The sequence below is a fragment of the Bufo bufo genome, chromosome 7 (genome assembly GCF_905171765.1).
Source record: "Bufo bufo chromosome 7, aBufBuf1.1, whole genome shotgun sequence".
In the NCBI taxonomy this organism is placed as follows: Eukaryota; Metazoa; Chordata; class Amphibia; order Anura; family Bufonidae; genus Bufo; species Bufo bufo.
Window position 1 is genome coordinate 38,112,029 of NC_053395.1, and position 19,985 is coordinate 38,132,013.

The following is a 19,985-nucleotide window of genomic DNA, read 5'->3' on the forward strand; positions in this document are numbered from 1 at the left end:
TGGATGTTTAGGGTCGTTGTCCTGTTGGAAGGTAAACCTCCACCCTAGTCTCAAGTCTTTTGCAGCCTCTACCAGGTTTTCCTCCAGGTTTGCCCTATATTTAGTTCCATCCATCTTCCCATCAACTCTGACCAGCTCCCTGTCCCTGCTGAAGAAAAGCAGCCCCACAGCATGATGCTCCCACCAGCATGTTTCACGGGTTATGTGCAGTGCTCGTTTTTTTGCCACACATAACGTTTTCAATTAGGCCAAAAAGTTCAACTTTAGCCTCATCTGACCAGAGCACCTTCTTCCACATATTTGCTGTGTCCCCTATATGGCTTGTAAACAGCAAACAGGACTTCTTATGGCTTCCTTTCAAAAATGGCTTTCTTCTTGCCACTCTTCCATAAAGGCCATATTAGTGGAGTACATGACTAATAGTTGTCCTGTGTACAGATTCTCTCATCTGAGCTGTGAAATTCTGCAGCTCCTCCAGAGTGACCATTGGCCTCTTGGCTGTCTCTCTAATTAGTGCTCTCCTTGCCTGGGTTGTCAGTTTAGGTGGACGGAGATGTCTTGGCAGGTTTGCAGTTGTGCCATACTCCTTCCATTTTTGGCTGATGGATTAAAGAGTGCTTCATGAGATGTTCTGAACTTGGGATATTTTTTAGAACCTAACCCTGCTTTACACTTTTCCACAACTTTATCTCTGACCTGTCTCGTGTGTTCTCTGGTTTTCATGAGGTTGTTTGTTCACTAACAAGCTTCTGAGGCCTTCACAGAACAGCTGCAGTTTTACTGAGAATAAATCACACACAAGTGTACACACCATACATTCCATAATTTTATTTTTATTTTTTTTTTAAATCCATGTGTCATTTTCTTTTCACTTGCTATATTGTGTTGGTCTACTGCATAAAATCTCAATAAATACATTTAAGTTTGTGCGTTTAACGTGAAAAAAGTGGAAAAGTTCAAAGGGTGTGAATTCCATTTCAAGACACTGTATGTGTATAGAGCCACCTGCTGTTTGTTCTTTTCCTTATTTTTCGTCCATTTCACTGAGCTGGACGAACGTGCTCAGTTTAAATCTTCAAATTTCACCAACTATATGTTCTGATAGAAGCTGTGGCAGTTACAGAGCTGCAGCAGAAAGGACACACCCTTGAGCTGCCAGGCTGAAGATAATCTAGCAGAGCATTTGGAGCAGTGAATGTGGAGATCTCTGGAACCATGTGCGGTACAGGACTGGTTCTAGCTTCGTTAGAAGTGTATCGTCATGCACTATATGATGTTTGATTTTCAGTTTTTACATTAATCATGGCATAACCCCTTTAATTGAGACATTGAGATCTTGGTCTTGGTAATACAATGGTATGCTGTCTTGCATGCTACCAAATGGCTTCAAAAGGCTGAGCATGGAATCTCTAGCTTTGTAGGTCATAGTCCACAATTGATATCATTGTGCCCAGAGACAAGCCAAGTGGAAAATCCATTTCACCCTTATACCAAAAAAAATCTGTTTAGCTGACTACAAAAGTCTTTGCTTAAAGGCGTTCTCTGAATATTACTGAATATAGATGCCAACATCCCATCCTAGAATGTGAATAGCCAAAATAGAAAAGAAAATCCACAGCATCACTGCTATCCAAGTATAAAATGTGACCTTTATTAGAGCAATACATATAAAAGTCTGAGATTATGCATTTTGGGAACCAACCGATCCTGGAATGAGTCTGCTCTGATTTTTATCTGTATTGCTCCAACAAACATTGCATTTTCTTCTGGGATACAGCTGGTGCCATGGATATTCTTCTCCATTTTGGTTACTGCATTACTATGTCTTCATCTAGGTGGCGCTCATCCTGACCCTATCCAAGCTCACAAAGAAAGAAATTGTAGTGGTTGTGGCTGATCACAACCCCAGCAGGTGAATATATTTTTGCTTGCATTGCCATTATCGCTGGTCTCCCAGGTATTACTCTATGGTGCGCTCTGCCTTCTTTTTTTCTTTAGCATTTGATAAGATGTTAATAGGAAGGCATGCGTCCCACTGCAGAGCAGCCATGAGGTTGTGAGTCAAGGCTTCACTACATATTATGTTATGGAGCCTGTCGTCATCTGTCGTCACAGTGCTGTATGTTCCCGTCAAGGTGCCTGATGGCTTATGGCAGACAGATTGTATTACTCTACAATAGATAGTAATGATGTGACCCTGTGTGTGATATTCTGTCATGGCTGAGCAGCCTGAAAAGAATGGGGAGCAGGATTTCTCTACAATAGATGCAAATGATGCATTTATTCTCCCCGTTCCTGTCAGGCTGCTCAGCCATGATGGCATATCGCACACAGAATCTCATCATTACTATCTATTGTTGAGTTGTAATGATGCATCTCTACCTTAGAGAAGTCATAAGGCTGAGCTGCCTGATAGGAATGCTTAACAGTTGGAGATGACGGCAGGTGCTGGAGCATAATGTACAGTAAGCTTCCCCCTTTATCACCCCATGGTAGCTCTGCAGGGGGACACAACCTATCCTATTCACATTCTGGTATGGGATGCTGGCAGCTATTTTCAATAATCCCAGGATAACCCCTTTAAAGAAGTTTTCTGTCATTAAATGGAAGGATTTTCTTTTCCATCGTCTTTACTGGTACAACAGTGACTCTCTTTCTAAAAACAGATGAATTAGAGCATCCTTTCTCCTTCAAAACACAGAAGAACTTTAATCTGTAGACAAATAGTTAATCATATTATACCCAGGTATCAATTCACTTACTTGTCCTCATATTACCATGTGAACTTGTGGAAGTGGTACAACTACCACAATAGATAATATTATAATTTAAATCATATTTCTTCATGCAGCACTATAATATTGCAATACATTTTGGCCAACGTTTCTTAAGGTGAACTCGAGTGAAACAAAATGTAATACCTATATAAAGCTAAAATTGTGGACTAAAAACCACTGCCCTGTTGAATGGCCATGGGCCAATCAGTTTGTCATAGGTCATTTGCACCCTAGTAAAGATTAACATGCTTAGCGGCTTAAGTCCATGTGTATAAATATTGTAACCGCAGTACATCCAGAACAGATTCCTGACCGTGCTTCAGTATGGCTTTTATTGCCTACTTTTTGACTAGAGTCGATGTGTTAATATATTTTGTAATTTGTGTTGCACTGTTCATCTACTGGAGGAATGGATCTAAGAAGAGCACGTCAAACATGCCTCCTGGACCTACCCCTCTCCCTTTCATTGGTAACATTAACCTGTTGGACCTCAATCGGCTACACAACTCATTGATGGAGGTAGGAAATTTTGATCCTCAGTGGGAACATTAGTGTGGATGTTGGGTTGATGAATGAAAAAGGGGGATGTAATGGATTAATAACTGGCAGAAAGATAAGATAATAGAAAGTTCCTGTGCACTTAGTCCTAAAAATGGTAACTGGATTTATGAAATTAATGTGTAGGCTATATGTGTCCAAGTGAGAACTGCTGTTTCCTTTGGCTCTTAGCTTTGGCACATAGAGGGTGGACCTGAGTGGAAGACCCACACACTTCTATGATATCCATATATCCTAATACAGACACCATAGCAATACATAAACGAGCTATATGTGCCCAAAAGAGAGATGCTGTTTGCATTGGCTCTTTGCTCTGGCTTATAGAAGCTGGACCTAAGTGGGGGGCCCCCTCTATGATGTTTATATGTACTAATATTGACAACATGTTATAATTTATAGTTTTTGGTGTATTATGAAGTTTTTAATTTAGAATTTGTGTTATGTTTTTTACTAAGGTTTCTAAGGGCACTATACCATAGGTCTCATAAAAGGCTTGCTCTGCAGCTGAAATAAGCTAATTATCATAAAGCCTCCCTCTTCTTATCAGTTGCTCAACACACATTCTCGGGTAGATTGCTAGATACCACTGCTTACTAGCCAAGGGAATCATTTCTGCATTTCTTTTTACACAATCTATAAAACAGTAGTAGTGTGATAAGTGGTGTGTCCTCCTGTAAGGGGGTCAGACTTTACTAAATGCTGTATGTTTTAGGCTCTTGAGTGTTTGTGGCTTCCTACTCTAGCTTACTGGTCTCATGTGGAACAACAAGCTTGATGGTTACAAGAATCTTGAAAGAGCCAACAGACTTAGTTTATATTCTCACATGGGGCAATGAGCATATGGTTATAGAGAGGGTACCGTCTTAGCGGCAACAGGCAACAATAATTCAGTCACTTTAAGAGGCAACAGCTTGCTTTCCCTCGGGTTACAAAGCACTGAACTTCCATGAGAATTAACACTCTGGAGTCTTCTCTAGGTGGGAGCGGTGAAGATGGAGGTAACTGCTGTATAGGCTATTCTCGTGGCATAGTACTGCACATTCTGCACAGACCATAACAGGCTGCAGTATCTTTGTTCTTGTGACCCATAGTTTGGCAAACTATTGCTCGCAGGTCAGGCTCCTCTGTTTGGCACAACGGGCTTGCTGGTCACTGTCACAGACCTGGCCTGTCTACAGGTCTTTGCTGCTTTTAGGGTGTGGAGGCTAGATGGCAACTAGCCCTGAATATAGGATTTGGCACTTCTTTAGCTGTCTTACGGCTGAGATGATAGACCTTCTTAAGTGCACATGTTCTATGAGGTATGTGTGAAAAACTTTCAGGCTGTTCTGACACTGTGTACGTGAACATGTCAATGATGTTTCAAAAGGATGAGAAAAACTTGTGGTGAATCACTTCTTGTACGACTTCATGACAAATGGTAACATGATGTAAGTGGATTTGGTCTCCGCCACGGCCAGTAATTGGTTGCGGTGATGTCAAACCAGATGTTTACAGCAAGGGAGCCCAGTGGAGCTGCCCAGGTCTGGAGGAAAAGGAGCGGAGAGCAACTGCTGGGAAGCAGATAGGTAGTCTACCCGTTACAGGTCCGGCCAAGTGGAGGTGGTTGCCAAAACCTACCCCATTGTTGCACAACTCATTTAAGGATAATGAGATGTAACTAAATCTCTATATACTTCTATACTTTTGTCCTGTGTGTTGATTTAGTAGGAATTGGCAATCCCTAAACTATCATCTTGATAGGCAGTAATTCATTCTTATCCGAATTGCATGGGACACTTTAGAGTAGGGAGATATAATAGATGCTGATTTGCAGAATGTAATGGCGGTGTGTCCTCGGCAACAGTTGCATAACAGTTCAACATAGATTGTGTTGCCACTGCAACAGGGGCAAAGCTGTTTTCAACCCTCCTACACTCCACTAACTAGAAGGGTTTTTTAAAGTTCCGCCAAATGCTATGAAGAAGCAGCTTCCTATTATATTAGTGTAGATGTGAACACCTGCAGTCTAGTTGTCACTACTGGACTGTAATGCCATTTTGTGCAGCCCCTGACCATAGCTCATCTATTTGCCGGTTTCTCACATATAATCTTCCATCAGAGTAAAGAGTAGTGGTACATAATGCTGGAGCAGGGACAGCTCAAGTCTAAAGCCCCTTTCACATGAGCAAGTTTTCCGTGCGGGTGCAATGCATGACATGAAAGCACCCTCACTGAATCTTGACCCTTTCATTTCAATGGGTCTGTGTACATGAGCGTTTTTTTTCATGCATCAGTTCTGCATTGCGTGAAAAACGTAGCATGTTCTAAATTCAGCGTTTTTCACTCATCCCTGGCCCAATAGAAGTGAAATGGGGCTTCAGTAAAAAATACATTGAATCCGCAAGCAAGTGAGGATGCAATGCAATTTTCACCAATGGTTGCTAAGAGATGTTGTTTAAAGGGTTTCTATCACTTTGTTTCACCTATTTAGCTTTCAGACACTAGCGATCCGCTAGTGTCTGCTTTATCTAACCATCCTAATATAAGAGCTTATTGTCCTGCCGTTTAGCTAAAAAAATAACTTATATAGATATGCAAATGAGCCTCTAGGTGCTATGGGGGCGTGATTAGCACCTAGAGGCTCCGTCTACCTTAACAAACTGCCGCCGCCCAGCGCGTCCCTCCAGCCCGCCCATCTCCAGCTGAAGCGATCCTCTCCGTGCGCGTCTCTGTTCTGCGCATGCGCAGTGAATGTCTGATCGCTTCCCTGCTCAGACATCTCCACTGCGCCTGCGCCGATGACGTCATAGTGCTCCGAGGAACAGGCGCAGTGGAGATGTCTGAGCAGGGAAGCGATCAGACATTCACTGCGCATGCGCAGAACAGAGACGCGCACGGAGAGGATCGCTTCAGCTGGAGATGGGCGGGCTGGAGGGACGCGCTGGGCGGCGGCAGTTTGTTAAGGTAGACGGAGCCTCTAGGTGCTAATCACGCCCCCATAGCACCTAGAGGCTCATTTGCATATCTATATAAGTTATTTTTTTAGCTAAACGGCAGGACAATAAGCTCTTATATTAGGATGGTTAGATAAAGCAGACACTAGCGGATCGCTAGTGTCTGAAAGCTAAATAGGTGAAACAAAGTGATAGAAACCCTTTAAACCTTCAGTTTTTTTATCACGTGCATGAAAAACGCATCAAAACGCATCAAAACGCATTGCACCCGGCCAGAAAAAACTGAACAACTGAACGCAATCGCAGACAAAACTGACTGAGCTTGCTTGTAAAATTGTGCGAGTTTCACTGAACACATCCTGAACGCATCCGGACCTAATCCGTCACGCCCGTGTGAAAGAGGCCTAAGGGTCCAGTATGTGGTTATCTCTGGGAGACTAATATTTTGTTAAAATCTCCTGGCCCCCTGTGTGACACTACTAATGTTAAGCAAATTGAAGCTTCCGAAGTGGAATACGATCCAAAGTTTTGGAAAAATTTGATTCTCAACTAATTCGAATTTCCTCGAGCTTCGTGGTAACGAGTCATTTTTTCCTAAAATGTTGGCTGCACATGTTACAAAACTACAACAAAGATAAACAGAACAATCTGTCAGATAGACTCATGTGTAGCAAGTCTGTCAGATCTTCTCAGGCCTCTCACAGGGCAGGGCGTGACAGTACCCCCCTTCTACGGGTGACCTCGGGTACTCAGGACCAACCTTATCTGGGTGTGCCCTGTGAAAGACTTTTACAAGGCGACTAGCATTGACATCGGTAGCCGGAACCCACATTCTTTCCTCAGGGCCATATCCCCTCCAATGCACAAGGTACTCAAGGGAGCCACGAAGAACACGCAAGTTGAGTATTCTGGAGATCTTAAACTCCAGATTACCATCTACCAAGACAGGAGGAGGTGGCAAAGGAGATGGTTCAGCAGGTTCAACATACTTCTTCAACAAAGACCTGTGAAACACATTATGGATCTTCGAGGCCTGTGGAAGTTCCAGGCGAAACGCAACCGGATTAACAATGGCCGAGATTTTGTAAGCACCAATAAATCTTGGGCCCGACTTCCAAGAGGGTACTTTCAACTTAATGTTCATAGTGGACAACCACACCAAATCACCCACACACAGGTCTGGACCAGTCATACATCTCTTGTCAGCCATCCGTTTATATCTTTCACCCATTTTTTTTTCACATTTTCCTCCAGATAGAAGACAACGAAGAAGAGAATCTCTCCTCTTCAGGTATACCAGAAGATTCAGTCCCAGAAAAAGTACCAAACTGAGGGTGAAAACTATACGCCAAAAAATGGTGACTTATCAGTGGACTCCTGTCTACGGTTATTCAAGGACAAAAACGACAAAACACCTCAGATAAGTCTCCAGGTTCTGGTTAGTGCGCTCAGTTTGTCCATTCGACTGAGGATGGAAATCCGAATAGAAAAAACAACTGAATACCCAGACGAGTACAAAACGCCTTCCAAAACCTGGAAACAAATTGCGTCCCCCTATTAGACACAAAATCAGAGTGTATGCCGTGTAATTTCACAATGTTATCAACAAACACCTGAGCGAGAGTTTTAGCATTGGCCATACCCGAAAATGGTACAAAGTGAGCCATCTTACTGAAGTGGTCCACCACCACCAAAATCACAGTTTTCCCAGAGCAACTGGGTAAATCAGTGATAAAGTCATGGACAAATGCGTCCAAGGACGAGACGGGATGGACAAAGTAAGAAGAGATTCTGAAGGCCGAGTGTGAGCCACTTTAGCACGTGCACAGGTCTCACAAGCTGCTACATAGCCCTCAACACATTTATGCAAACCTGGCCACCAGAATCTCTGAGAAATAAGATCCACTGTGGATCTACTCCCAGGGTGTCCCGCAAGGACAGTATCATGATGTTCCTTAAACACCTTGTTTAGAAGGAACAAACAACTTCCCTGAAGGACAGGAATCAGGTGCCTCACCTTGAGCCCCCAACACTTCTGCCTCCAGTTCGGGATAAAGAGCGGATACAACCACCCCATCAGCCAAAATCAGGGCGGGATCCTCCGAATTTACCCCTCCCCCAGGAAAGCTACGTGACAAAGCATCCGCTTTGATGTTTTTGACCCCAGGGCGATAGGTAACCACAAAATTAAATCTAGTAAAAAACAATGACCATCTGGCCTGCCTAGGGTTCAGGCGCTTTGCTGATTGAGGGTAAGCCAGATTCTTATGGTCATAATAACCGTAATCGGATGAATCGCTCCTTCTAGCCAATGACGCCACTCCTCAAAGGCCAATTTAATGGCCAGCAACTCTTTTCCCAACATCATAATTTCTTTCAGCAGCAGAAAGTTTCTTTGAAGAAAAAGCACACGGGTGCCATTTGCTAGGAGTTGGACCCTGACACAAAACTGCTCCGACTCCCACTTCTGGCGCGTCAACCTCCACAATGAAGGGTTGAGACACTTCGGGTTGCATCAGAATGGGAGCGTAAGCAAAACATTCCTTTATAGCAGAAAAAGCCTGTAATGCTTCTTCCGACCAGACTGAGAAGTCCACACCCTTCCTAGTCCTAGTCAAAGGCTTGACAATAGTGCAATAATTCAGGATAAATTTTCTGTAGTAATTAGTAAAACCCAAAAACCGCATCAGAGCTTTCTGATTCTCCGGCCGATCCCATTCCAGTACCGCACTGACCTTTTCAGGATCCATGCGAAAACCTGAGGCAGAAAGTAAGTAACCCAGAAACTGCAGCTCCTGGACAGCAAACACACATTTCTCCAACTTAGCATACAATTTATTCTCCTAAAGGATGGATAATACCTGTCTTAAATGATCCCAATGAGTCTCCATATCGGGTGAGTAAATTAGTTTTGTCATCGAGGTAAATAAAAACAAACCTCCCCACCAAATGATGAAAAATGTCATTGATAAAGTGCTGGAAGACTGCCGGGGCATTAGTCAAACCAAAAAGCATGACCAGGTTCTCGAAGTGGCCCTCAGGGGTATTGAAGGCCGTCTTCCATTCATCCCTTTCCCTGATTCTTATCAGATTATAAGCCCCTCTTAAATCCAACTTAGAAAACATCTTGGTTCCGACAATCTGATCAAATAAATCCGGGATCAAAAAAAGAGGATAAGGATCACGGACAGTAATGACATTCAGTTCCCTGAAATCTAGACATGGTCTAAGGGTCCCGTCTTTTTTTTTTTAACAAAAAAGAAGCCAGCTGCCATAGGTGACTTAGATGGCCTAATATGTCCTTTTGTAAAACTCTCGGCAATATACTTCCGCATAGCTACTCTTTCGGGTTGGGAAAGATTATATAGCCGAGATTTTGGAAATTTAGTTCCGCGAATAAGATTGATCAGACAATCATACTCTCGGTGAGGGGGTAACTCCTGATTTACACCCTCAGAGAAAACATCAGCAAAATCAGAAAGAAACGAAGGTAACGCCTTAGTGGAAACCAAGGAAATAGATGCGCCGAGACAGTTGTCCATACAAAAATCACTCCAATTACTGATTTGTCTAGTTTGCCAATCAATAGTAGGGTAATGTTTGATCAACCATGGTAAACCCAATACCAGAGGAGCAGGCAAACCTTTCAGAACAAAACAAGAAATAGACTCAACATGAGAATCACCCACCCTCAAATGAATATCCTGCACAATATAGATAATTTTGTGAGAGAGGAGCAGAATCAATAGCAAATACTGATATCCCTTTGCTTAATGCGCTTGTTATAAAAGTGTAATGGAACTTGTTTTATTGGAAAGAAACCCTTTTTTTTTTTTTTTACACTTTCCATTAATGAAATGTCCTTCTTTACCACAGAAGAAACAGAATCTTCTCTGACGTCTAGAATTCCTAATACCAGGGCAAGAAGAGACCTAACCTAACTGCATAGGTTCATCCCCAGGCACTGGTTCAAGTGTCACTGTGCCCCATGGGACAGGAGGAACAGTTTCCCCACATGATAGTGCATCCTGGTTGAGGGGAACCTTGCACCTCTCCCTCAGGCGTCTATCAATCCATACAGCTAGGGACATGGCGGCCTCCAAAGAATCAGGGTTTCATGAATTGCAAGAGCGTCTTTTAGTCTCTCAGACAGCCCCTGACAGAACTGACTACGGAGAGCTGGGACAATCTACTCCGAGTCAGTCACCCATCTTCTAAATTCAGCACAATATGACTCAGCAGAACATTCTCCCTGACTCAAGCTACGCAGCTTAGATTCAGCCAGAGAGACCCGGTCTGGATCATCATAAATCAGGCCCAGGGCTCTGAAAAATTAATCCACCGATCGAAGGGACTGAGAACCGATTGGCAGAGAAAAGACCCAAGACTGAGCATCACCTTTTAGCAGAGAAATGATAATCCCCACTCTTTGATTTTCATCTCCAGATGAGGTCGGACGTAGACGAAAATACAATCTACAAGATTCCCTGAACCGAACAAAGTTATCACTTCCCCAAAAAACCTATCTGGGAGAGCGACCTTAGGCTCAAGGCTGGCCTGGTTCCCACCAGCGGAGCCAGACGCCAGGAATATCTGACACAGTACAACAGAATTACGGAGGTCAGCTACCTCCCAAGATAATTCCTGAATGCGATCAACCAGTGCATCAACAGCTTCCATTTTTCACAGAGCAAGGAGAAAAAAAAATGACGGTTTATAATGCAACAAAAAATTTGATTCTCAACTAATTCGAATTTCCTTGCGCTTCGTGCTAACGAGTAATTTTTTCCTAAAATGTTGGCTGCACATGTTACAAAGTGAAAGTAAGAAGCCCGGGAACGTAAGTTCACCCATAATTCCATGCAGACAGCCAATCAGCAGCTAGCCAGCCACTGTGAGCAGAGCATAGGGAGAGATGGGACAAGCGCTAGGGACAGTGTTGCTAAAAGCTTTTAATTGTGGAATATTGGATGGGGAGAGTGCAGGGACAGTGTAGGGAGATGGGTGGGAGAGTTTTTACACACTGTAGGGAGAGCATAGGGAGACTGCAGGGACAGTGCAGGGTTTGTAATCTGAAGCTGAAGGGATCAATAGTGAATAAGCTTTCTAATTTTACTGTTATTGGGGTGTCCACCTTGCTTAATAGATAAGCAATTTTATTAGGCCTTGGTTCTTAAATTGGGGTGAATACGATTTCTAGTTCTATTGTTATTGGGGTTCCACCTTGTTTACTAGATAAATAATTCTACTAGGCCTTGATTCTCAAATTCGGGTGAATAAGCTTTCTAATTTTACTGCTATTGGAGTGTTCACCTTGTTTAATAGATAAGCATTTTTATTAGGCCTTGATTCTCAACTTGGGGTGAATAAGATGTCTAGTTCTATTTGTATTGGGGTTCCACCTTGTTTACTAGATTAGCAATTCTATTAGGCCTTCATTCTCAAGTTGGGGTGAATAAGCTTTCTAATTTTACTGTTATTGGGGTGTCCACCTTGTTTAAAAGATAAACAATTCCATTTTGTCTTGATTCTTCAATGGGGTGAATAAGTAGTGTAATTTAACTGTTATTATGGTTTCCACCTTGTTTTATAGAGAAGTCATTCCATTAGGCATTGATTCTCAAATTGGGGTGAATAAGCTTTCTAATTTTACTGTTATTGGGGTGTCCAGCTTGTTTGATAGATAAGCAATTTTATTAGGCCTTGATTCTCAAATTGGGGTGAATAAGATTTCTAGTTTTACTGTTATTGGGGTGTCCAACTTGTTTAAAAGATAAACAATTCCATTATGTCTTGATTCTTGAATTGGGATGAATAAGTAGTGTAATTTAACGGTTATTGTGGTTTCTACCTTGTTTTATAGATAAGTCATTCCATTAGACCTTGATTCCCAAATTAGGGTGAATAAGCTTTTTAATTTTACTGTTATTGGGGTGTCCACCTTGGTTAATAGATAAGCAATTTTATTAGGCCATGATTCTCATATTGGGGTGAATAAGATTTCTAGTTCTGTTGTTATTGGGGTTCCACCTTGTTTACTAGATAAGTAATTCTATTAGGGCTTCATTCTCAAATTGGGGTGAATAATCTGTCTAATTTTACTGTTATTGGGGTGTCCACCTGTCACGGTAGGAGAGGGAAGGGAAGCAAACCAAATACAACAAAAGCAACAAAACACCAGGCTAGGCCCCAAAGCTAGGGAAGGGGGAAAGGTCACGACCTGACAATCCCTGAGCCTTTCTCTGACTGATGACAACATGAGCAATTCTTTAGGGTGGAAGTGCTCATGCGCTGGAACCTAAGCCTAGCTGAAACTGAAACAAACCCTCAGCTAGGGAGCTGGAGATAAGACAACCAGTTCCCAGCGTCTTCCTGATGCCTAGCCAGAACACACAACAAAAGGGAAGGAGTAGGACTTAGCTTAAGACGGACGGGGAGCAGGAGATCCACCAAACACCAGCTGAGAAATCCAGAAGCAAATATAAACCGCAAGGGCTATAGTGAGAGGCGGGTATAAATAGCACCACTAAATAGCTAATGAGCAGAACCTGTGGGGAGGTGGGATCCTGCCCAAAACCACAACAAAGAGAAACAGAACAATCTGTCAGATAGACTCACGTGTAGCAAGTCTGTCAGATCCTCTCAGGCCTCTCCCAGGGCAGGGTGTGACACCACCTTGTTTAAAAGATAAACAATTCTATTATGTCTTCATTCTTGAATTGGGGTGAATAAGTAGTGTAATTTAACTATTATTGTGGTTTCCACCTTGTTTTCTAGAGAAGTCATTCCATTAGGCATTGATTCTCAAATTGGGGTGAAAAAACTGTGTAATTTACAGTATTTTCTGCCTATAAGATGCACCTCTGTTTACTAAAATAATAGGAAAGAGTTACCTGTAACTGTTATTCTGGTGCCCACCTTGTTAAATAGATAAGCAATTCCATTAGATTACATTAGACCTTGATTCTCAAATTAGCGTGAATAAGCTTTCTCATTTAATAGTTATTGTGGTGCCCACCTTGTTTTACAGATAAGTAATTCCATTAGGCCTTGATTCTTAAATTGGGGTGAATAGGCTTTCTAATTTTACTGTTATTGGGGTGTCCACCTTGTTTAATAAATAATTCTATTACGCCTTGACTCTCAAATGAGGGTGAATAATCTGTCTTGTTCTACTGTTAGTGGGGTGGCCACATTGACATTGAATAACTTATTTTACATATAGAGTTACGGTTACTGTACAGTATGTCCAACAGATAGTTGCCAAGCCCTCCAAAGGAACGGGCAGTGGCTAAAATGTTGCTGGAGCCGAAAAAGTAGCACCAGAGGGAAGGGGGGTGGGGGTGGTAGCGGCAGCCGCAGCAACAGACGAGAGCTGCCACTGTCATCCAGAGGTCGTGTTTTGACGACCAATCCCGCTGTCCTGGAATGGTTGACTTGGTATTCAACTGATCTCAACTGACATCAGACAGCCAGAACTCGATGGGTTCATCTGACACCACACTTAGTTGGCATGGCCCAGGAACAAGCTCTGTGCTCTCACTTGTTCTGAACCTGCCTGTTTCTTTGCTGCTCCTTCTGCCAGGCAAGTAATGCATGCCACCGGCTCTGCTTCACTTTTCAAGGAGTAAGATATTATTTAGGACAGTCAGCATCTACTAGCCAGCCCAGATTTTGAGGAGAGGTTCTTCTGTAGGCATGCAAGTAGCGAGAATGACAATCGTGTGGGAGCAGAATGACAATCGCGTGGGAGCAGGTGTTGTCAGTGGCCAGGGACGTGGCCATAAGACTGGTAAGAGTGGCATAAGTGATGAGCAGACAGTAGTAGATGATGATGTAGTTGATCACCAGATGAAGATGTGGCTTTATCATTATCATCAAGGAATGAGGGTAGCAGCTTGCCTGTGAGACAGGGGCAGGTTGACAGCATGTGGCTGAGCCAGTAGGATGCAAGTGTGACCGTGAGCCAGCAGTGTGAGATCTGGACCCCAATGTGCCTGGGGTAGACTGTCTGCTACCTGTCTGGAAACAACTAGCGGTGCACAGCTCCATAGAGGCAGTAGCAGGCAGTCAGCACAGAGTCATAAGGGTAAAATGCCATACTCACCAGCGTGGGAATTTTTCATCAGTAGTGATGATCAAGCATGTGTTCGGCTCGAGCATCTTGATGCTTGGCACATGGCAGTTCTCACCGCCATGCTCGAGTCTACTCCCCGCAAGTTTCTTGGCTGCTGTGTGCACCCTAGTGGGAAACATTTTGGAAGATGGTGAAGGAGTACATAGCAGACCGTGTCAGCATCCTCAATGATCCCTCAGTGCCTTACAACTACTGGGTGTCCAAGTTGGACACGTGGCACGAACTGGCGCTCTACGCCTTCGAGGTGCTGGCCTTCCCTGCCACCAGTGTTTTGTCTGAGCGGGTATTTAGTGCTGCTGGTGGCATTATAACAGATCAGTTTTACAGGATCAGCTCACCAGCAGGCCCTCGGCAAATAATTCTTTAGAGGGTCAGCTCACCAGCAGGCCCTCGCATATAATGTTTTACAAGGTCAGCTCACCAGCAGGCCTTCACCTACAATCTTTTACAGGGTCAGCTCACCTGAAGGCCCTCCCATATAATGTTTTAGAGGGTTAGATCACCTGCAGGCCATCAGCCACAACCTTTTAGAGGGTCAGATCACCAGCAGGCCCGCACCTAAAATCTTTTACAGGGTCAGCTCACCTGCAAGCCCTCAAATAATTATACCGAATAGATCATTTGCGCGCATGCTGCCTTGCTTGGATGTGGTAGCCGTAGCCGTTTCTCAGGCTCCCTCTCTGGAATCAAACTCTGATTCCCCATTACTCTTAGTCACCATGGTTTGCGCTGACAATAACATCGAAAGTTGATAGGCCAGACACCAGAATGGATCGTCGCCGGGGATGTGCGATCGCCCCCAGGTTATCTAGAGTCACCAAAGGGGCAGCAGGCTCCCACCCATAATGTTTTAGATGGTCAGATCAGCAGGCCCTTGCTCCAAATGTTTTTGAGGGTCACCAGCAGGACATCAATCATAATTTTTCAAGGCTGTGTATGATGCTCTCCCTTATGTGTAACAAAGGGTGTATTGTAGTGCCGCTTCCTTGTAATTTTTGGCAGCCCTTTCACTTACTGCATAGGATTTATGAGTGTAGGAGTCTCACTACATGAACAATTGTAGAATGTTTCCTAACAATGTTTCCTCTAAAATCGATTTTATCTTCGGTTTTGTGCGTATTACTGTCAGTCTGTAAAAGTGGCGTACTACTCGGACAACATCGTTCCCAGCAGCGACCTGGGAGTTCAAGATGCATCCAGACATCCTCCCCATGCTGTTCCCAAACCATTTCGGTGATGTTTCCTTCAATTTCTGACCTTTTCCTATGAACCAGGCACCCTCCCCTCTTCAGAGCAGGGGGTGCCTGGTTTAATGCTCGGGTTCTCCTATTGACTTCCATTATACTCGGGTGCACCCGAGTATCCCGATGTGTTCGGCCCGAGCCCCCAAGCACCCGAGCACTATGGTGCTCGATCAACACTATTAGTCAGGTCACTTGAAGACGTCAGCGTGGCGTATGTAGGATCTGTTGGCAGAAGGTGAAGCATGTCCAGGGTGCCAGTGTTGGCACCACGGGCCTGCATCAACACATGGAGCATCAACATAAATTGGCCTGGGAAAACCGTGACGTTAATGTGTTGGTCCAACCTAATCCATCTCCCAGCGGTCTGAACCCCTTCTCCAGCAATCAAGGCTGCACCACCTCCGCAGAATTGAGCTGTGTTCCCTTCTCATCGTCTACTGATCCTGGTGCTCCTCCTCCTACTCCTCGTCAAGCATTTCACCAGCAATCAATCACTGAGGCAATTACAAAGAAACAACAGTGTGTGTGCACTCATCCAACGACGCAGAAGATAAACGTGCTCCTGGCCAAGTTGATGGTACTACAGTCCCTCCCTTTCCATGTGGTTGACTCTGCACATTTCATAGAACTGATGGTTTGTGTTGAGCCAAGGTTGAAAGTCCCAAGCTGTCATTACTTACATACGTACGTACAGCAGAAGGTGGGTGAGTCCTTGAGTCAGTTGGTGTCTGGTACAGTTCATGGCAGTGCCCACGTGTGGAGCTGTAACTATTGTCAAGGACAATATGTGTCCTTTACGGCCCACTGGGTAAATGTGGTTCCTGCCCAGGCATACGAGCAACATGGACAAGTGATGGCAATGTTCTTATGCTGTGATTCCGACACGAATGTCCTCCTCTGCCTCCTCATCCTCCACCTTGTCCTCATCCTTCACTGTAGGCACAATTCTGAGTGGTCCTCCAGCATACCACTTATGCAGAGCACAGCAGTGTCTGGCCATTCTGGGAGATCGGAGTAGCACTGAGGAGGAACTGATCCGCGTACTTCATCAAGAAATTGAATCCTGGCTGTCTCCTTGCCAACTGAATATCAGAACCATGGTCACCGATAATGGGAAGAACATTCTGTTGGCGCTGTGTCAAGGAGGGCTAACCGATGTTTTCAAAATAGCAAGGAAACTGTGCATGCACTTCAGCCCCTCTTAGTGTGCAAGACACGCCCTCATTGAGTTGCAAAGGCAGAATGGTGTTCCCCAACATCACCTCATATGTGACATTTCCACACGTTGGAACTCCATTCTCCACATGTTGGACTGACTATATGAGCAGAGGAAGGCCTTGAATAATTTCTTGATGATGCAGGTGGACAGGAGTACCCCCTGTGTAACTTCGATGTTAGCCAGTGGCAGCTCATGAGTGACACCTGCCTTTAGCTCAGGCCCTTTGAGGAGGTCACTTTATTTTTCAGTCGCCAGGACTACGGGATGAATGATGTCATTCCACTCGATCACATCCTGGAGCAGATGCTGATGAATCTGGCTGGCCAGGGGACAGGGGATGTGGTACCTACATTTCACAGCCACCTGAGCCCTGTAAGGGCTGAACTGGCTCAGGAGGAAAATTTGAATGAGGACATTAACGCCATTTAATTGTATACAGACATAGGTGGTTTATCTACCCAAGCGACAGGAGAGGAGCAGGAGGAACATGAGAAGCTGGAGGTCAATGAGGAAGACCAGGCACATGACTCCAACAGACTGTGGCAGTATGCAGTGGAGATGGAGGCAGGGAGTCCCTCTGGTTTCCTTGCCCAAATGCCCAGACGCATGCTGAGTTGCTTGAGCAGTGACAGCCGCATTATCACCATTCGCAGAGGAATGACTACTGGCTCTCTACAATGTTAGAACCTTGTTACAGGTCCTTAATGGGGGCCTTTTTTCCACCTTCTGAGAGGGATGGTAAACAAAAGTACAATCACGACATACTATGTAGTTGGTTGGTCGCTGCCTACGCACCCCATTGCCCATCCTCATGAAGGTCTAACTGGTATGGACCCTCTGTGCTCAAGCTCCACTGCAATGACTGCTGGAGGGGGAGGGGCAGGAGCAGCACCAGCTCCATCAGCAGCAACTTAAGTCTTGAGTCTCTGATGAGCACATTTCTTCACCCGCCTGCTGAAGAAACCAGCCAGCAGCAGGACATGAAGCAGAACCTGAACCAGCAGGTGGTGGCATACATGGAGTGCACTGTGTCACTCCAGATCTAAGATCCCCTAGACTACTGCGCAGCCAAACTTGAATTGTGGCCGCAACAGGGCAAGTTTGCCCTGGACAAGCACATTTTTGAATGAGGCTCCCAGCAGCAACTTCTTTTCACCCTCTACTCCCATGCAACTCCATCTCTTGTGGCTAGTAATGTTTATCGAGCATGCTTGGCCAAATACCGCGTGTGCTTGAGAGCGATGCTCGAGTCTCCTCCCCGCTATACAGCCAATAAATGTGCAGGTAAGTACTGTCACTCACTGTAATGTTGTAGCGATGTTGGTTACTGGCATTACAGTGATTGGCTGGCCGGAACGTGTCATCGGGTGCTATAAAGCACCTGATGACACGTGGTACGGCTCAGTGTTAGTCAGGGATCGCTGTGCTGTAGAAGAGACAGATAGTGTAGGGAATTGATTCAATTGAATTGAATTTTTTTGTTAGGCAAGGTTGGTGTTAGAGACCCAAAAGTCCATTTAAAGACTAATGTTGTGTCTGGCAGCAATATATATTTTTAGTGCAACCTGCGCTAAATTGCATGCAATTGTAGAAACCCAAAAGTCCTTTTAAGGACTATTGTATCTGGCAGCAATATAAATTATTAACGCAACCTGCGCTAAATTGCGTGCAATTATTAGAGACCCAAAGTCCTTTAAAGGACTATTTTTGTATCTGGCAGCAATATATATTTTTAGCACAACCTGCGCTAAATAGCTTGCAATTGTTTGCCCGCTGCAGACAGCGACATTACCTGCGCAACATCTCCTGTGTTACGTGTGCGCAGCCTAAAAATATCTGTGACATCCTGTGTACTTTTTCTGTAGACGGAGTCCGCTGTGGTCAGTTACATTACCTGCTCTACATCTCCTGTATAACGTTTGCGCATCCTAAAAATATTAGTGACATCCAGTGTACTTTTTCCGTAGACGCTGCGGACAGTGACATTATCTGCGCTACATCTCCTGTTTAACGTGTGCGCATACAAAAAATAGCTGTGACATCCAGTGTACTTTTTCCGTAGACGCTGTGGACAGCGACATTATCTGCGCTACATCTCCTGTTTAACGTGTGCGCGTACTAAAAATATCTGTGACATCCAGTGTACTTTTTCTGTAGACGGAGTCCGCTGTGGTCAGTTACATTACCTGCTCTACATCTCCTGTATAACGTTTGCGCATCCTAAAAATATTAGTGACATCCAGTGTACTTTTTCCGTAGACGCTGCGGACAGCGACATTATCTGCACTACATCTCCTGTTTAACGTGTGCGCATACAGAAAATATCTGTGACATCCAGTGTACTTTTTCCGTAGACGCTGTGGACAGTGATATTATCTGCACTACATCTCCTGTATAACGTTTGCGCATCCTAAAAATATCTGTGACATCCAGTGTACTTTATCCGAAGACGCTGCGGACAGTGACATTACTTGCGCTACATCTCCTGTATAACGTTTCCGTATCCCAAATATCTGTGACATTGACTGTAATTTTTTCTTAGCCACTGGTGACAGAAGCTCCATTACCTGTGGTACCTCTCCTGTATAACGTTTCCGCATTCCAAATATCAGTGACATTGGCTGTAATTTTTTCTTAGCCGCTGGTGACAACAGCGACATTACCTGCGCTACATCTTCTGTATAACGTTAACCGCTGGTGACAGCAGCGACATTACCTGCGCTACATCTCCTGTATAACATTAATCGCTGGTGACAGCAGCGACATTACCTGCGCTACATCTCCTGGATAACGTTAGCCGCTGGTGACAGCAGCGACATTACCTGCGCTACATCTTCTGTATAAAGTTAGCCGCTGGTGACAGCAGCAACATTACCTGCGCTACATATCCTGTATAACGTTAGCCGCTGGTGACAACAGCGACATTAGCTGCGCTACATCTTCTGTATAACGTTAGCCGCTGGTGACAGCAGCGACATTACCTGCGCTACATCTCCTGTATAATGTTAGCTGCTGGTGACAACAGCGACATTACCTGGGCTACATCTTCTGTATAACGTTAGCTGCTGGTGACAGCAGCAACATTACCTGCACTACATCTCCTGTATAATGTTA

The 19,985-nt window shown here is 44.4% G+C and overlaps 1 protein-coding gene across 1 annotated transcript in view; it reads left to right on the forward strand.

Moving 5' to 3' along the window:
• Positions 1-3,082: 3,082 nt before the first annotated feature.
• LOC121008167 (cytochrome P450 2K6-like) overlaps positions 3,083-19,985 on the forward strand; it is a 247,802-nt gene continuing 230,899 nt past the window's right edge. The window contains exon 1 of the mRNA XM_040440558.1: positions 3,083-3,296. Coding sequence (XP_040296492.1) covers positions 3,102-3,296 — 195 coding nt within the window. The 5' untranslated portion in view covers positions 3,083-3,101. The remainder of the gene's footprint in view (positions 3,297-19,985) is intronic.